Source organism: Microtus oregoni, unplaced genomic scaffold (genome assembly GCF_018167655.1).
Source record: "Microtus oregoni isolate MIOR12 unplaced genomic scaffold, Mior012 000000F_ref0000247, whole genome shotgun sequence".
NCBI classification, from domain to species: Eukaryota; Metazoa; Chordata; class Mammalia; order Rodentia; family Cricetidae; genus Microtus; species Microtus oregoni.
In genome coordinates, this window is record NW_024543059.1 from 25,597,320 (window position 1) to 25,617,030 (window position 19,711).

At 47.3% G+C, this 19,711-nt stretch overlaps 1 protein-coding gene across 2 annotated transcripts in view; it reads right to left on the reverse strand.

The window, feature by feature from the left end:
* Igf1r (insulin like growth factor 1 receptor) overlaps positions 1–19,711 on the reverse strand; it is a 274,877-nt gene that overhangs the window by 9,412 nt on the left and 245,754 nt on the right. The window contains exons 16-20 of one of the 2 annotated variants that reach the window (XM_041660522.1): positions 16,821–17,050; positions 16,445–16,555; positions 12,134–12,293; positions 8,928–9,057; positions 5,412–5,546 (exon numbers count right to left, since the gene is read on the reverse strand). In XM_041660522.1, the coding sequence (XP_041516456.1) occupies positions 5,412–5,546; positions 8,928–9,057; positions 12,134–12,293; positions 16,445–16,555; positions 16,821–17,050 (766 nt within the window). Of the gene's footprint in view, positions 1–5,411; positions 5,547–8,927; positions 9,058–12,133; positions 12,297–16,444; positions 16,556–16,820; positions 17,051–19,711 lie in introns of both variants that reach the window. The other variant, XM_041660514.1, reaches the window with a different exon arrangement.

Below are 19,711 nucleotides of genomic sequence, written 5' to 3' on the forward strand. Positions count from 1 at the left end.
TGTTTTTAAGATCTGCTGTAGGTTGAGTAGTTAAAACAAAGGCTGTTTAGCGTACAGCCCTACAACAATATTTACCATCTATCTCTCTGGTGGTGAAAAAAAAAAACCTACCCAGTAAAATGGCCAATTCTTGTGTCAGAGGAGAACAAACTAGACCAATGACAAGGCCAACTAGTTATTGTCAATGGGACTGAATGATGGTCCTGGTGGTACATGCCAGCCAGGTTGCAGGTAAGAGCTTTGGCCACGGGGCCCACATTAGTTCTCAAGAGCCAGATAAAATTGTAAGCACCTCACTGTATATATAAGGAGAAAGCACCAACCAAAATATTTCATAATTTGTCTAAAGTCACACAGCTAGTGAGAAGGAGTAGGAATGAGGCTCTCTGTCGAACAATATAGCCATGCTTTAGTTACCTGAACAAGAGTAACCATGGTCCCACCAGGAGACTGCCCTCTACTGGCAGTCCACAGACAGCCAGATCTCATGGGAGGGTTTGGTTTGCAGCTAGGTAGCATATTGGCCTATTCTGGTTAGGTGGCAGAGAAGCCGGTTCTCCCATGTCCCCATCATTTCCCAAAAAATTAATCAAAATGGGACGTAAATACAAGGAACTCATCTCTGTGGCTGGGCTGCAGGCTTCCTCTCTGGCTGACAGGCTTATCCCTGAATAGAAAAGTGCAATTGGGGGCAAGAACATGAGATATGTCTGGCTCCATGCCCTGCGGCCAGGGGTGGGGGTGGGGGCTGAGGAGGTGCCACCAGCAGAGCAAGGATGCGGTGACATCAGCACAAACAAGCCATGTGATGTCTCCTTTAAGTCGTTCCAGACTCCGTCCTTCCAGCGCTGCCCATAAAAGGAAGTCTTTTTGCTCTGTGCGATTTAAGACCTTGTTTTATACTCTTTCCATGAGAAAACTCTCCAGTAGACTCTGGGATTAATAAACTGGTGAAATGCTTCTTCTAAAAAGCACAGTTTAAAGCCACTGGACGGCTCCAGTGAGTGGGAGCCGCGGTTTACAGAGCATGCCCCGCTTTGAAGGTATATACCCGACTCTCCCCTAGAAATTCAGGTGGAAGTCCTGCCCTATCTCGAAACAGCTTCCACGGAGAAAGATCTATCCTAGGAGTATATGCACACTGTCATTTCCATACCCCTCTTGGCTCTCGAATCCCCAAGCCACACCCCATGTCCTGAGCCGGACAGGCCACTGGCACGCTGAGATGTGCTCGGTAGCTCATGTCTGTAGCATGCCTGCTGCTGAGTGTTAGTGCTGTAGCAACCCAGTGATCAGACTTTAAGAAGGTCTTACAGGGCTGAGTGAATCTCCTTCTAGCATCCCCAAACAGCCAAGTCTGTTTTAGGGGCTACTTCTCACCTAGGGCCTGAAGAGGGATGCTATACAGCCCAGGTTCATGCCATGACTCACCGGGCAGACACTGTCATCTGCCTATCTGGATCCTACTCAAACAATTTATCTCTACAACACCAGCCCAGGATTCCCAGAAACCTGGAGGCTTGAATCTGGGAGAGGGAAAATGCAAAAGTACTCAGATTGGACTGAGTATATCTCAGCTTCATCTGAGCTGGTGACGCTGAGCTGAAGTTCAAGTTCCTTCCTGAATCCTGACGACGTGGCGTGTGAGCTGTGGAGACGCTACTGGAACAAATGGCTCTGGCACCTGAGTTTTTGTGGCTAAGTTCAAATCACCATCCCATCCTTGAGCACTAGGACTGGGACCTGTTTCAGGGTCTCCAGGTTCCGTGAACTCTGGGGCTAGCCTCTGACCTCAGCAGGGTTCACTGACAAATTTGTGTGCAAGGCACACCGAAATGCAGGGGTGTTGCGGAATATCTGTCTACACTGTGAAGATGTGTCTCTGCCTAAGGTGCCTTCTGACAAGATAGAGAGCTAAATGGCCAATCGCTGGACAGGAGAGAATAGGCAGGACTTCCAGGCAGAAAGGGAGGAATTGGGAGAAAGAATGTAGGGTTGTGATTTCGTTAGCAGACTCAGGACAAGTCAGATGCGCTGGACTAAGAAGAGATAACCGAGCCACGTGGCAGAAGATAGATTAAAAAATTATGTGTTAGGTAAGTTATATGAGCTAGTTGGGAAAAAGTCTAAGATAAGACCATGCTTTCATAATTAATAATAAGTCTTTGGGTCATTATTTGTGGGCTGGTGGTTCAAAGATAGCCTGATAAGACAGCTTGTTAAACAGGGGGATAATGAGGATAAATGATGGGCTTTATATACAATTTAAACATGAAAACCACAATCCTGATCCCATCTCAGTACTTGCTAGATTAATTCAAGCTGAGTCATGGTGCTGACACTCAGTTCAGGACACCCTGGGGTTTGATGGCAGCCTTTTCTCTAAGGCTAGAAGACTTTGTGATACTCAAGGCTGGACACTTGGCTACCCAGAAGCAACCTGGTTCACATGCAGGCACAACGAGGCCATGACATGGCCAGGGAGGGCTGTTCCTGCCTCAGAACCACACAATTGAAGCCCTTCCTCTACATGTGAGACCCAACAGGTTTCCGACTCTCTCAAGGGTGTTCGTTTACTGCAACAAAAGAATTATTTCCCAGAGCACATCTTCTCATCAGTACCCCAGCAGATTCTGATTCACGCCCCCTGCTGAAGCCAGCTTGTCTCCCTTACCCTGTTCTTTTCTTAGAAAAGAGACAAATCAGCCAAGGGGGTTCTGAATGGCAAAGCAGAAATGCCTCCCGAGTCAACCACTTCACACTCCGGAACAGCCTCTGTGTGTAAACTTCCTCCTGATTCTAGGCTGGGAACAGGAAGTCCACTGCCTTTCCCATGGCAGGTGGCCGCTTCCCAAGCATATTAAATTCATACAAAAAAAAAAAGTCCAGTCAGCTGGAGATGGATCAACTTCAGGAGTCCCGTGAGTTTCTGAGAATAATGTTTGTCCCAGTATAAAAAAAAAAAAAAAAAAAAAAGAACAAAAACAAGGCCTCTCCTGTGACCAGCCTTCCCCACAGGAACACGACTCATACCTGCTCCTTTTGAACTGTTTCTCAGCTTGTGAAACACTATGAATTCTAGTATCCAAATCTATGCCGGCGTGGTACACCCTCATGCAAATTTCGGGGCCTACTGCATCCCTTAAACTTTGTCCTAAATACCGACTCATCTCACAATGCACTAGGATGAGTGCTGCCGTACCACTGAGGTAAAAGAAAGTTGTGGGGGTGCCATGAGCAGCACTTAGTACCCCCAGAGCTGCTCTTGGTAGTACCCCAGCATCGTGTAAACCTTCTGAAGTCAGCTGAGAAAGGACACCGAGGCAGCACTCTTTCTTTGAAGACGTCAGGGCATGCAATGGGCAAGCCAGTGGCTCAATACAGCCTGCTGCCTACTCCACTTTGTAAGGCCCTTCTAATTAAGAGGGCTTTCACAGTTGCACACAGTTGTGGAGGAAACAAAACAAAACAAACAAACCAACCCCAAACAGGAGTATTCTGTGAGAAGGAAATGGGAGAAATTCAAATTTTAACATAAAAAAAATATATATAAAGTTTTAGTTGGGCACCACTGACACAACAAGCCTGTCATGCTAGCTTGCGTCAGGGGGGTTGCTGAGGCAGGAAGACTGTCTTGAGTACCAGGCAACCCGGGCTACATTCTCCTTCTCAAAGGTTCTACACGTGCTGGTTTCTGTGTCACTGTACCACTGTGGCAGAGCTGAGGGGTAAGAAAGAGTGAGCAGAGAGTCCACAGCACCACAAACGCGCTCTCCAGTCTGTGAGAGAAATTTCCTCAGTCTTTGTGGAGGTCCACAGAGGAGCCGCAGCCTTACACGGTGCAGGACACACACCCGTGTTCCTACCGGACCTCAGTCCTGCAACTGCAAGGCGCTAACTCCTGCACACCATCCGATGGTGCCTCGTGTGGGACTAGGCTGGCCCACACCTTGACTTCAACTTCCGAGGATCCTAAGCACGGTCCCTAGCCCCTCTGTGTGGCGTTCCTGCCCACTGTCCACACACCCAGGACATCTGTACCTCATCTCACCATCTGAGGCTCCATGCAAGACTGTGCTTTGCTGCTGAGAAAGACTAGGCAGGTATCTTTTGTACAGACATAAAGAAACCTGGCAATTCCCCGGCATTCTTTCACAAGTGAAGCTGAACCTGTTTTGAAAAGCGTTTCTAGAAAACTCCTACACTGGTCTTGACAAATCAGTGGGAACCTCCCTTGATGTTTACCCCCGAGACACAGAACAACAGCTGAGCCCTGCCTTAAGGCGCGTACATCAAAAACAGGTACCCTGCTACCAACCTGTACCCGACGAACCAATCAGAATACTTTCTTATTCCCCTTGGAGACTCATTCTGGGAAGGACCATTCTCTTGATCCAGTGAGCCTCTACTGAAGAGGCTACAAATAATATTTGGATGCTGAATGCCCTACACCAAGGCCCATATGTGAAAAGTTTTGTCCCCAGCTTGGCAACACTGGGGACCCTTTAAGAGGTGGAGCTTAGTAGGAGGGTGCCTTCAAGAGGATTCTATCAGGACTGCAGCCCTTTAATGGCTGTTTTTCTCTTTCTACCCACAAAGTGAGAATCTCTGCTCTTTAAACTGTAACAGCTGCCTCACCGCAAAAGCAATGGAACCCAAATTAGGAGCTGATGCAAATATTTCTCCTGGTAAGCTGATTATCCTGGAGGCATTTTTGGAAGCCACGCTGACCAAACACTGAGACATACATGGTACCATGGGTATACTGCTATCACATGATAACTCTAACTGCTGCAGGATTTTGTTTTACCAGAAGCAGAGACAAGACAACAATTTTGCCAACACCCTAGGGGGGTGTGCACAGGAGAGTATGCCCAAAGAAGGATGAGCTCAACCTTGCTTCTGGTCCATGCGACTCACAGGGATAGAGCAGAAAGCAGATGGTTTGTGACCTGGTGTTGGGGCTATCTGAGGTTTAGACTCTTAGTGCAAGAGAGTGACTCTTGACCACAAAGCTCCGTGTGAACCTGCTCTACAGACCTGTCAGGTTTGCCAAGGGCTTGGGAGAGCTCTTAAATCTGGCTTAACAGTAATAACTGTTGCATTATTGCTTTAAAAATTAAATTGTTCATGGAAAAGATGATCCAGGATTGCTATTGTCCCATACTTCACAGAGACGGGGGGGGGGGGGGGGGCTGAGAAACCACGGTGCAAAGTGCCAATCAGCACTCAACACTGGGGGACTAAGGAACATGGGATGGGAATAAAGCGTTGCACAAAGTCAGGGAACCAACAAGTTTATCTCCAGCAATAAAGATAAGCCCACTCTCTTCTAATGCTTCCCTATACCCACAGGAACAGAGGGAATGGCTCTGGAGTTACTAATCCTAAGTGGCTCAGGAAATACATACAGCATGTCAGGGCAGTTGTCCGGCTTGTCCAGAAGGCCGCCCTCCATGACGAAGCGAAGAACTTGCTCGTTGGACAAGCCTTGATATGGCTGCTCAGCCAACGTGGCAATCTCCCAGAGGACGACCCCAAAGGACCTATGGGAGAAACAAAACATGAGTAGCTAAGGAAAGGATGGGCAGGATCGTATCCCGTTCCTTGTTAGCATTTCTCCAACCCCCGGTGCTGACAAGGTGTCCTCAATGTGGTGACAGCATTCTGTGTGTCAAACCAGCTACTTGACTAAGTGTGGGATACCTGGCCTTCTCTGTCCCTGCTGATGCTCCCTGTAGGGCCACTGTAGCCCAGGAGGCACGGCTGAGACAGCTGAGGTTACAGGGAGTCTAGCATCCCTCACACAGTTTCAACTTCAGCGCCAGGTCCCAGTCTGGTCATTCGCTTGGGACAGCTAAACATCGTCTATCTCCTTAGGGGATTCTTTTCGTCACAGTTTAGAGAGTTCTATGCTAATGGTTCTCCACACCACTGCAAAGGAGGATCTACATGGAGTTCTTTTTTTTTTTTTTTTTTTTTTTTTTTTTTTTTTTTTTTTTTTTTTTTTGGTTTTTTGAGACAGGGTTTCACATGGAGTTCTTAAAATCGATGAATATCGGGGCTCCCCAGAGCAGTTCTGATCTGACAGGTGTGGTGCAGGGAGCTGGCTCTTGGAATATCTAAAAGTTCTGTAGGATCCTGACTCGGACAAGGAAAATGAAAACCCATCCCTTACAGAACTTAGGAGCCACTGGCTGGGGATGCAGCTGCGTCAGGTAGGGAACTGGGGTGAGATGCACTGGTCCACGGTGCCTGTCACAGTTAACAAAGAGCCCTTTGGTAGGGATGCTGGCTGAGGTATAAACTCATCAGGCAGAGCAGTGAAGGAACTCTACCGTGTGTGTCTGCCCCGATCAGACTATGGGAGATCCATGCATGCAGAAACTAGACAGGTAACAAGCTGATATTGTCAACTGCAGCGTGAATACACCTCAGAGAGAATCCCTGCCTTTGCCAAATTCTCCCTGGCCTGTTTGCTCTCACACTTGGGCTGTGTTAACGCAATAAAGCCAAGTCAACACGAAACGTGGGATGGAAACCCTATGGGGGCACACAGAAGAGCCTGGGGCCAGCATTTTCCACTTAGCCTAAGCTGAAGCAGGAAACCTCTGATTGAATCATAATGTTTGGCTTTGCTGCTTCAGCTCCCTTCTATGAACAAAAGGTTTTTGTACAAATTGATACCAAGCAATGTTAAGACAGAAATAGAACCTTAGCAGTCAGACCCAAGGTTCTTTTGAACTAGCAGTGACTAAGATTTAGTCTTCCAATAGTACAAAAGATCCAAAAAAGCCTCTCTGCAGTGAAATCATGGTTCTGAAAACCCTGGGCTCAGAAAAATGGGTTTCCTCTCTACTTCAGTCATGGACCCTGCCTTCCACAGCCTACGTAGCCACATCAGAGATAGCCTTTGGAGGCTGCAGCGCTCACCCTCATGTCTGAAATACGGCCCAAGACAAAGCAATGATATATATGGTTTTTCTGTTTTGTCAACTGCAGGCTGGTCTTGACAAGGTTTCCTTCCAGGCCAACTTCCCTTGTTTCTAATGCTTTCCCTGGAGCCCCTCAGGCTCCTAGACATTCAGTTAGCTTGGCCCTGAGCACTGACTACATTTTCTAAGGACTCAGCATGGCTCCAGACTAACTCTCTCAGGCACCCCATTCGCCGCCCCGTGCTCCACACCAGTCTGCTAACATGGAGGAGGTGACGACACAGCACAGAACAAGAGAGAACAAAGCTGTCTAGAGACAGGCTGGCCTGCCTGCCCTTCTGAGGGAGGGGCCGGTCCCTGGAACATTTCCACAGAAGCGCAAGTAACAGCTGTGATAACTGTAGTAGACAGGATTCAGGGCTTGGCTTGACTTGATGGTCCCTCCTGATGCCATGTTGCTAAGGTCTCCTACAAAGTTAAACGAAACTCCTTGAAATTATTTTGAATTTTTGCCTACTGAGGAACAACTGTCTTATGACTGTGAATTCATTCTTAAAATGACTGCCATTCTCCTAAGAGGCACAGCTCCAGTTAGAGCTGAGAAACAGTTTACAGATTCCAATGTCCTTGCTGTCTTCAGATGTATGCTCAAAGGCTGGGCTGAGAAAATATCCAAAGCACTGTCAATGCCTTAGCATTCAGGGGAACAAATTTCAAATGCCTTTCCTGTTGGTCTGTAACGGCTGTGTACTCAGAGTGGAGATCGGCAGGGAGCACGCTGCATGCCCCTCGCTATAGCTTGTATTGACAGCTGCTACCCAGGACTGGGGCAGAAGGAGTCTGAGGGAGAGTTCACTTTTATTTCTTATGCTGACTCTGTTTTCCCACCCCGCAAGCTGACCTCAGAGCTTCGAGAAGCATGAAGCCCAGAACAAACAGATGCAAGTGTTGGCCCTAGGCGTGCCCTCTCCTGCCACCTCATCTCAACACGGAGCAGAGTACTCTGATTTGACAGAGAAGAGGTGACCTCGGATGGGCTAAACTTCAGCACGGGCTTCATCCCTGCGTCGGGAAACAACCAGGCTGTGCTGGGTCGGATTCAAATGCTATTTCCAATTTGCACCTGTCTTCCAAATAAGATGCAAGGCTCTTGACAGGGAAAGGTTCACGAGGCTAAAATAATGATGTCAGTCACTACTGGGATGGTTCCTCCATGCGGTCATCGGCGGCTGGAGTAAACAACCACCTTTTCTGTAACACAACAGCAACGGGATCTCCCGAGAGGAGAGCCAAGACACTTGCTGACATTCGAGGAGGGGGACGTGCCAGAGCTCTCGCCTGCCAAGAACTCCAGTTGTATTTTGGAACCCAATGACCTCTAAACAGCGTTTCCAAGGAACCGCAGTAAACAGTACTACAGAGAACTTTTAGCACCCCTTGGCCGGTGTGCATCCACCACAGACGCTTTTATTACTAAGGAAGATGCTCTGGGTCAGCAGAGATGGACGTCCATGGGGTACGTCTGTGCCAGACAAGAGATGGGACCAACAGGAAACCACAAGCAAGACCCTGAAGTTTTGGGTTTAAATAAGGCACTGCCTGAGATCTGAAGGTTCAAGCAGGTGAGGCAGGAGAGGCAGGAGTACACACACAGTACTAACCTCCTAAGAGTGAGAAAAAGAGGGAAACAGGCAGGAGAAATAGAAGCGAAGGCTTAGACGTTTGGCATTTCTTTATTCCTTAGAAAAATCAGTATCAGCTAAAAAGGGAAGGGAATGTTGATTCTACACATGCCTTGGAGTCCCACAAATCCCCTTTTGTTTTAATGGACTCCACGCAGGAATCTCAAAGATAAAGAGCTATGGGAGCACTGAACGCTGCGCTCAGGCTGGTAATAAAGTGACAGTGAACGGAGACCAGGAAGAGTAGGACCCAGGAGCCTGAACCAGAAGCTAGAGGGTCCAGGCTAGCCATGCGGGGAAACTTTCTTACCAGACATCTGAGTGAGTAGTGAAGACTCCATCCTTGAGGGACTCGGGAGACATCCAGCGCACAGGCAGCAGCCCCTTCCCTCCTTTCCGGTAGTAGTCTGTCTCGTAGATGTCTCGTGTCATACCAAAATCTGGAGGGTGCAGAGAGGATGCAGTTACTTAGCTGACCAGGTCTTAGGGCAGCAGCAAAGGCGATGTGGCTGTCCTAGCAGGGGTCCTTGGCCTTCCTCTACATTCAAGGCAAGACTCATTCTTGTTGCACTTTGAAGAGGCTTAGCATGACCGTTTGTAATTTTATAAGGTAGACATAGTAGGACAAGATCAGTCAACTAAAGACATCTCTGGGCTCAATAGTTTATAATCTGGTTCTTCATTTAAAGTGAGAGGCAGTTTGCAAATTACTGAATATTATGGTTTATCAAGAAACTATATGCTGTGCAGACCAAGGATGAGTGGCACGTAGTTTTAAAGCCTGACCAAATACACTAGAAGATGTGAACCTCACTGACTTGGTAGCACGGCTCTGCTGCTGAGGGAAAGGCCTTTCACCCCTTAACAGGGGAGAAGGTATTCGGAGTGACAACTCACGAAGATGAAAGGACATAGCGAGCGGGTGAGATGCTCTTCACCAGGCTCCTGGAGCTATTACCCAACACCTTTTCCCAACACAATACTCCCACTCATTTTTGAAAATTTCTTCCACTTTCTGAGTCTCCTGAAGGTGTCACATAACAATGGTTGATGGCAGGCTGGCTTTATAATCTCGCATTATTGTGTTTTCATCAAATTTTGATTTTCCACTCAATCACACCACCACCCCTTTCTCACATAAACCCTTCCATTCTCCTTCCCGGGAGGAAGAGCAGCTCTGCTTTAAAAATGTCCCGTCACACCTCTAAGTGGTGCCACAAAGAGGTCACAAAGGCAGAGCAAACCCCACCAGAACGAGGCTTCTTGGATGTTAACCAACACTGTTGACTTGCACTGTTTACAAACGACTGGCTGCCTCCGGTGAACAGACTTAGGGTGTGTCATCCCCTGAGATGGGGGCACTGGGGGACACTGAGGAACCCGCCTGAAGAGGAAAAAGGAAGTGCTCAAGTCTCATCCCTGAATTAATCCAGCGACATGCAAATGAGAAAATCTGCTTTGACATGCATAAAAGGGGAATTCTAGAAAACGATCTCTCTTCCTAAACGCAGAAGAAAAACAGAACAACCCTTACCTTCCTAAACACACACACACACACACACAAGATTTAAGTCTAGAAAGAAAAAAAAAACATCACAAGTACAAGACAAACTATCCTCATAAATACGCCGTATGGTTAAACAGCAAATATAATTCTTACTGATTTGGACTTAAAATGGCAAGAAACACAAGAATTTTTCTCTACTCTAAACAAAGTGGGACGAAAGCAGCCTTAACTGAGGTTCTGCCTGTGCTGAGGGGGGGCGCATGGAGTCCGGGATAGGATGAGGACAAGGGCACTGGCTTGCTGTCTACACCAGGTTCTTCATGCTTTCAGAGGTGGAGAAACATGTCCCCAAAATGGAAGGCAGCCATTCCAGGTTACTCAGGAACACAGTGGTTTCCTCTGAGATGTAAAACAGGGTCCCCTCCCCACGCATAACTATGGGAATAACAAGCAGGAAGGATCACAAGAGGCTGGTAAGAGGATGACTTTTATCTAGAAACTCTGGGGCAGGAGAGCTGCCTCTTGGCAGCTGCCCACCAAGCTGGGTTCCCAGGGTTCCAAAAATTGAGTGTGCAAGTCCAGGGACAGATATGCTGGGGCGGGGGGGGGGGGGGGACACAAGACTCTGAGTAACTCCAGTGACTGATGTCAGCTCTATAAAACGGCTGCATGCGAACACCCGTGTAATCAAAGCAAAATGAAGACGGACAGCTCTACTCTGGGTACCTCTGTAGAGAAGATGTTCATTGCTCACTTACGAGACTAAAAAGTTCATTAAAAAAAAAAAAATCACTGCAAGGGTTGAGGCAAGCAAAACCTTTTTAGAACACATGTTCAAGAGGTGGCCAAAGGCAGTGGCTGAGAGATTTTGCTACTGCCTCTCTGCTCCTTCTCAGGAGGAACACATGGTATGAACTGAACTGCTGGCCTACCACAGTAGGAGGGTAAAGGCCTGGCACATGCATGTAGTTTCCTAGGCAACTTTGTCACTATCTTCTTTTTAATTTTTTTAATTATTAAAAGTCAAAAACAAAGCCAAGCCGGGGATGGTGGTGGCGGTTGTGGCACACACCTTTAGACCCAGCACTCGGGAGGCAGAGACAGGTAGGTCTCTGTGAGATCCAGGTCAGCCTGGTCTACAGAGTCAGTTCCAGGACAGGTTCCAAAGCTACACAGGGAAACCCTGTCTTAAACAAACAAACAAAACACACCAAAAAGAAAAAACCCAAAACCAATCAAACAAAAACAAAACAAAAATTCAAAGCCAACAGCTAGTCAACTGGAAGGTTACGCAGAGTCTCTAGCCAGTGACCGGAAATACAGCCCAATCAGGGTTTTATGATCACAGTTTTATGTTGGTAGCAACAAAGGGTCAACAGGTAGGCTGGGCAGCTAAGGTCATGGTGTGAAGTGCTATGTGTGACAGAATGGTCAAGAGCTTGGAGCTACCACTGGGGGATGCAGCTCAGTGGTAGTGTTTAACTAGCCTACACGAAGATCCTGGGACGTTTCTGGTAGTAGGAGAGGAGGGGATACCTCTGAGCCGACCAGTGTGTCAAACTAAGCCGTGCTCTCCTCTCACCTCCTGTGGACTGATATACCTACCTTAGCATCACCATTACCCCATATAGGAGCTTCACCATAGGGGCACTGCCTCCTGCGACCCTCACGGGCCTATCTAGAGACAACGTTCTTTGTAAGCTAAGGAACTTGAGGGGGGATTGGATGCTGACTTTTATCCTCAAACCATAATTACTAGAGGAAGCATACTGTCCTGATTATTTATGTAACTCACATTCTACCCTATTTGGACCACCATGTTAAGGGGTTCTCAGGATGAGAGCTAGGAATAGCCAATCACACTGACTATATGCATCTTTGCACTCAGGACACGCCATTGTACCTCTGGAGCATACTGAAAACCCCTCCAGGGGCAATCTAATCACTGCAAAGGCCCTAAAGCACCTCGAGCTTGGTTTCTGCTCCAATCAGGAAAGCAAAGGACACACCTCCAATTTTGACTGTGAAATCTTCAGCCACCATACAGTTCCGAGCAGCAAGGTCTCTGTGGACAAACTTGTTGGCATTGAGGTACGCCATGCCGTCTGCAATCTCTCCAGCCATCTGGATCATCTTGCTTAAGCTCGGAGGAATCAGGACCAGATTATTCTGCTGCAGATTAAAAGACAAGACAAAACATGAGCCTCTGGGACTTTTTTATTTCCTACCTGCACGTTTATTCTAGAGGTTGCAAATCCCTGTTTATTTAATCTGAGCACCACAGGTCATCTGTAGGGAGTTAGGTCTTGCTCAGAAGGAATGTATCATTGCTGAGCTCTGGGGTCACCTGCTTGTGATAAAACCACAGGCTTGCTCCCTGACCATATCACAGGGGGGCTAGGAGAAACACCGATTAGTAGCCCTTGGGACCATTGTTACCTTTATGCTTCTCTTTTTTCCACCCCACCCTCATGTATGCATGTACTTGAATGCGGAGGCCTAAAGCTGATGATGGGAATCGTCTTAAACTGTTCTACCGTTTTTCACTGAGGGAGGCTCTCCCAGTCAAACCCAAAGCTGGTCAACTAGTTTACGTCCCTTTGACTTCCACAATCACAAAGTGCCAAGGGAGAGGAAGGACAGCATACGAAGGACACATGGAACAAACGAGCTTCCTAAACGGGCACCGCATGCTTGACTTCCCATGTAAGCTGCCAGGAGCTATTTGTCTTCATCAAGTACAAAGATATGAAGACAAATGCTCTCATCATGGACTATTGTTTTCTATGGCACTGAGGACAACTGAAGTTCAGATGGAGTTCACCTTGAAGGGGACCAAGGTCAGTGACCAGCAGCATGGACAAATATCCTGTTTTGCAAAGGAGGGCAAGCCAGGAGATCTATGTCCAATCTCTGTGGTGGTCTAAATGAGAATGGCTTCCACAGACTATGAGTGGCATCATTGGAAGTGTGGCCCCATTAGAAGAAGTGTGTCACTAGGGGTGGACTTTGAGGTTTCAGAAGCTCAAGTCAGGCCTAGTGGTTCACTGTCTCTCCCTGTTGCCTGCGGATCCAGATGCAGAACTCCCATCTACCCTCTCCGGGACCACATCTATCTGTGTGCTACCATGCTGTCCACTATCACAACAATTTACTAAACCTCTGAATTGTAAGTCAGGCCCAATAGAATGGGCTCCTTTGTAAGAGCTGCTGTAGTCATGGTGTCTCTTCACAGCAACAGAAACCTTAAAACAATCCCCAAATCAGGCATGGTAAAAAAAGAGAACCAACTCCCTCAAGGTGTATGCAGACACACACACACACACACACACACACACACTCTCCTCCAAGGCTCCCTGTCACCCGTGCCCCATGTGTAAAACCAGTCATGATCCCACAGTTTAGACACTAACTAGTTTGTGTGTCTGTTAGAGTGCAGTAAATGATGCCTTGGTTTTCCTAACTGCAAAGTCAGTCCCCCCCATACACCCTGCAAGGTTCCCTGTCACCCTAACCACATGTGCAAAAACCAATCATGATGCCACAGTTTAGACACTAACAGCAGAGTAAGAGCTCAGTTATTGTGCCTTGGTTTCCCTAACTGCAAAGCACCTGGCACAGCACCGTGAAGTCACCTCCAAAGCTCTATACATCACTCTCCTAAGTTATTTTGAGAGTCACAGGAAAAGCATGACAAGGATTTGAGATCATACTATCTGGGCTGCTCTACCCAGGTCCCATGGACTCTAGCCACGAAGAACACTCTTGCCCAGGGTTGCTATGTTCTCACGGGATGCCCGAATCTAGAAACCATGTAACAGCCCTACAGCATGGCTACGAGTACTTTCCACATTTGAGGCAGACTTGGTGGAGCTCATTATTTATTTATTTAAACATTTTACTTTGATTCCGGGTCTCCTACCTCTAATCCAGAGGATGTTTCCAGCATCTGGAGGAAGCCTGAATCGCCCATTTCTTTTACACAGGTGCTTCCCCCCTCACACTGTCTTTACATACGCATGACAAAGTAGGCCCTCTGCAGGTGACGAGTATTTAGGCTCCTAACACATACCGGACTATGATCAACAGGACACGGACACTCATGTGAAAACCATCAACCAAAGGGACTCAGTTATATGCAGAGAAAGGTTGACTTTCTGTCAGTTCGTGATACTATGCTGTCATTTTTTTCTTCACCTCAAGAGAGTAGAAATCTTTAGTTTGGTTATAGCCCCCTAAGACGAGCACACATTTATACACTTACCAATGCAAATTCCATTGGGGGAGAGGTAGAATATACTGAAGCTGGAGCATGCACACTGAAGGTAGGGTATAGGCAACAAAGCTAGTGTGTGTATATGCTAAAGCTAGGACACACATGCAAATACTTTTTTTTTTTTTAATTCTGAGATGAGTTAGAAAGGCAAAATTTAGATCTGATGAATTTAAAGGTAAGTTCTGAAGAGGGCTTTAATAACTCACCTTATCTCTCAATGATTTTATTAACATTTTACGTATATGGGTGTTTTGCCTGCATGCATGTTTGTTCAACACTTGCAAGAGTGGTGTTCATGGAGGCTGGAAGAACGGTAGTTACAGTCAGTTGTGAGCTGCCATGGGAGTGCTAGGAATCCAACCAGGGTTCTCTGGAAGAGCAGTCAGTGCTGTAACTGTTGCTTAGAGACATCTCTACAGAGGAAAACTGAGGCCCAGAGGCCACTCACAGTTGCCTGAGGATTGGGGTTTTATTCTGTGGCAGAATTAGGACCGAAAGGAGCTAGGTGCTTCCTGGTGTTAAGAGGCACCTCAAAGGATCACTCTCTAGGCACCTATGGATTATGCTCTTCTTCTGTAGACTGAGTATTAGTAGGGCAGGAAAAAGGCTCCACCAGGACCGATGCTGGGAGACACAGGCTGGTAGAGTTACCAACCACACACTCAGAGCTCTGGTCCATACTCAGTCCTGTGGCTCTCCTCAAACCCCAAAAGTACAAACTAAAAGTAAATGAGGGCGTTTGTGACCACGGACTCAGAACTAAAACGAAGGAACTGTAGCTTTGGAGATGTTTACTTTGTAAGGGAAAAGAGAATGGGAAGAGAAACAGAAGCAGGAGGAAAAGGGGGGGGGTTCCCTCTGGAGAGGATACAGGGAGATAAGCTGCTCACCCAGAAGTCCTTAAGCCAGAGTCAGAGAGGGGACATCAGAACCACTGAGGCAGCCCTATAAAAGGCAGCTGGCCCTGGCAGTAGTTCTCAACGTCTGCCTACCAGCTTACTCTCAGAATTAAGGACTGATAAATCAGACTTACACATGCTAAGAAGCTGGCTGGGGGTTAATACAGCAGAAGGGGGAAGACTCCACTGTGACGAATGAAAATCGACACAGGACCTTATCAGGCTTACAATGTAAAATTTTCAGGTTTTCCTGGACGGAGGTGGGTGGTCCTTGGACTTCCCACAGGTCAGGGAACCCTGATTACTCTTTGGGCTGACAAGGGAGGGGGAATTGATTGGGGGAGGGGGAGGGAAATGGGAAGTGGTGGTGGGGAAGAGACATAAATCTTTAATAAATAAATAAATTAAAAAAAATTTCAGGTTTTCACTAGGCTAAGTAGAGGTCATGTACCTGGGATGATTATCATTTAAAAGTCCAAGAAGGATACTGGCTAATCATCAGGACTGAGAGGCTGGAGCGGAGTTTGAGAAGTCTCCGAAGCAGAGTCGGGGTAAGGGAGGGAGAGCAGCACTTGCCATCAAGGTAAGGGCAGCATGCTCATGAGAGGGAGGGAGAGAGAGAAAAGCAGGCAGGTATGTATGAAATGGGCTACACGGTAAACAAACTGGGTAGGCCAAGGTCAAGGCACTGGCCAGCCTAAACACTTAACTTTACTAAGCCTGCACAAACACAGCCCTGGAGTGAAGATGGGACACTCTCTGAGGACCATGACAAGAGAAAATTCATGCTAGGTAGAGTCAAGTCTATTGCCAAGTCAGTATTGGAGGCCATTCGGGGTGAGTGCAAAGGCTGTAGGAAGGGTTGGCCCTAATATATCCTAGGGCTGGTGGGGGTTGTCATGAGATACAGGCAGGGGTAGAGGGAATGCAGAAACAAGAACACGGAGATGCTTGAGGTGGACTGCGTGGGATCCAAAGACAGATAAGATCTTCTCACACAGATTTCCAGCCCCTGGATCCATAACAAAGCATGCAGAAAGACACTCCAGGCTGAGAAGTAAAGGGATTTAAAAACACGTATTCTACAAGGGAGCTCTTGACGGAAACGGAACAGGGAGGGCAACATGGGGAGAATCAAAACTGACCTCCACTTCTGGCCTTAGAGACCGGAGATAACTTTTGAGATCCCCACGCGTCATTAGTTCCATGATGACCAGGGTGGGCTGGCCTTGGGACACCACACCCAGCAAGCGAACCTGGAGGAATCAAGAAGAGAAGGATTCAGAGGGGTAGGGTATCCCATAGGATGACCATGCCTGTTGGAACTGTGTGGTGCCGGGGCCTGTAGCCAGGAGCAGAGTTCTGGTGAGAGGGTAAGGCCTCCACCTCACAAGTCTGCGGGCCACAGGAAGGAGAGTAAAAGGGAAAGTGTCCACTGGGTAGAAGGCAAGGCAGCAAGCCCAGCGTTGTGGCTGAGGGCACAGAAGGAATGCTTTCTGTCCCTGTCAGACACTCTCTTACCACATGGTGACAGTTGAACTCCTTCATCACCGAGGCCTCGTTGAGAAACTCAATTCTTTCGCGCATGCTTGCAGCTTCATTCACCGTCTTGATGGCTACTCTGGTTTCAGGTTCATCCTTGACCACACCCTTGGCCACTCCTTCATAGACCATCCCGAAGGACCCTTGTCCAAGCTCCCGGTTCATGGTGATCTTCTCTCGTGCGACCTCCCATTCATCAGGCACATACACTAGGGAGTAAGAGATGGAGATTGGAACAGGCATGGAAACAGCCCTTACACAGACTAGAGAACAGAAGATGCTGTTCCCTAAAACCCACAGAGGAAAGCGTCAAGGCACAACACAGCCAAAGACAGACACTCAATCCTGAGGACTCCATGACACTTTGAGGGTGGTACCAGCATCTAAGAACCTGAAGGAAACAAAGAAACCAAAGACAGGAAGGAAAGAAAACAGTGCTTCCCTTTTTCCTTCCCTAGAACAAAAAATCCCCCAGCCAAACAAAATAAAAAAGCAAATTAACCCTAAGAGATGAAGTAGGAATTTTTGCCCATCTTCGTCAAGGCATTAAAATGAATGTCAGAAAGAGAGAGCAGAGGGGGGAATGGATGGGAAGGTGAAGGTCCAGAGTGTGTGTGAGGACAGCTAATCTCCTCCTCAGATGAGCCTAGAGGTGAGAAGCCTCCTCTTCACGGACTCTCGACTTATGCTAGTCAACAGAGCATCTGACACCAAGGCTGGCTTTTTGAGACTTTGAATATGGCTGCTCCAAATGACGCGTGCTGTAAGTAGAACATCCACCCTAATTCAAAGACTTGTTTAAAACAAGTAAACAAAAAACAAAAAAAGATAACCTTTAGAAGTCCCCCCCCCCCTTCAGACAGGGTTTCTCTGTAGCTTTGGAGCCTGTCCTGGAACTAGCTCTTGTAAACCAGGCTGGCTTCGAATTCACAGAGATCTACCTGCCTCTGCCTCCTGAGAGCTGGGATTAAAGGCATGTACTATTACCACCTGGCCCTTTAGAAGCATTTTTATTTATTTATTTATTTGAATGTGACAGCCCTAGCTGTCCAGGAACTCTCTTTGTAGATCAGGCTGGCCTATTTTTATTTACTTGTATATGTGAAACAAATCAACCTCTTTCTTTCAGTGTGTGTGTGTGTGTGTGTGTGTGTGTGTGTGTGTGTGTGTACGCACGTGCGTTACAGTGTTTAGATGCCTGGGGAGGCCAGGTAACAGTGCTGGATTCCCTGAAGCCAAGTTACAGATGGTTGTGGGCCTCTTCATGTGAGTGCTGGGAACTGAACCCGAGTTTCTCCAGAAGATCAGCAAGTATTCTTGACAACTAAGCCATTTCTCCAGCCTTGTATTACAAAGACTTGGTTAAAAATTACTTTTATAATAAAACTGATGTATTAGGTTAAATAAAAAATACAACTAATTTATTTATTCCATCAGCTTTGTTTTACACTTAAAAAACGTAACTACTAGTCACAGTGGTAGCCCTTGCCCGTGAGTCCATGCCAGCACTTGGGGGATGGAGGTTAGAGAGGGGCTTGTCACTTTGAAGACAGCTTGGACTATGTTTCCAAAAGTCAAGGGGACATGTCAGGGACCACAATGCGCTGATCAGACTCTTAGTGCATGAACCTCATCCCACTCTTTCCACAGCCATGTTGGACAAACCCAGTATGGTGGAAACGGAGAAACTCAGCGCAACAAAACTAAAGCAGGCAGAAACTCCCAAGAAAACTCCTCAGCCTTCAAAAGAAATGACAGAGGAGCAGAAGTGAGTGGGAGAACTGTAGAGGAGCGTGCGGCAGGAATGCCATGTGTACCACAAGCACTGCCTGCCTGTTTCCCTCTGGAAACAAGAGGGGGGAGCACACGTGAGTGACCATGCCGCCCATCTCACAGCAAAGAAGGGAGAACTAGTGAGGATGGAGACCATGCCTGCCTTGCCCCTCTGAGTGGAAGGAGAACGTGCATGTTGATGAAGGAAGAAACAGGGTGGGAGGTAATGAAAACCACAGTGGAACTCTAAAGCTTAAAGTGCCCTGCAGACTATACAATGCCATTTAACCCTAGCACTGCTGTTGTGCTGTTCAAGTGATGCGAATTACTGGAATGCATAGTGGTTCTAAAAAAAAAAAAATCAGTTTTATATACGGGTGTTTTGCCTGCATGTGTGCACATGCCTGCGTATGTATATAGACAATGCCTGAGGAGGACAGAAATCCACATCAGATCCTGTGGAACTGGAGATACAGATGGCTGTGAGCTGCCGTGGGTGCTGGCAATCACATCAGGGTCCTCTGGAAAAGTAGCCAGTGCTTTTAACTCCTGAGCCATCCTCTTTAGACCCAGAATGTACAAATTTTTAAAAATAAAGGTTTTAAGCATCTAACCAAAGAAACAAAACTAAACCCAGAGGTTGTAGCTCCGTAGTAGAATGCCTGCCTAACGAGGGAGAGGCTCAGGATCCCACTGCAGGGGATCTCTAGAGAGGCAAGTGGGGTCTGGGACTGAGGAGGACCTTGGCCTGGACTCTGTAACCTTCGTGACCTCCCTGACAGGAACCTGAACAGAATTCTTTCTCCAGCTTCCACTGTTGGTTATATCTGATCTGGTTTGAGAAAAAAAGGAAGCTAGTAAGAAATCATACACAAGCGTCGTTACACAACTTCAGTGGGCAGAGTGAGAACTGAAATCATATTAAACTAACACATGGGATCTGTAAAAAGAATACTCATCCCACTAGAACCATCATCAAGCATGGACACTGACAGCCCATCTAAAGGAGGATGGCCAGCGGACACTGCCTCGAAGCAGGAAGGAAGTCCTGGTTCAGACGAGACTTGGAAGGGAATTGTGGCTGTGTTTGCTTTGAT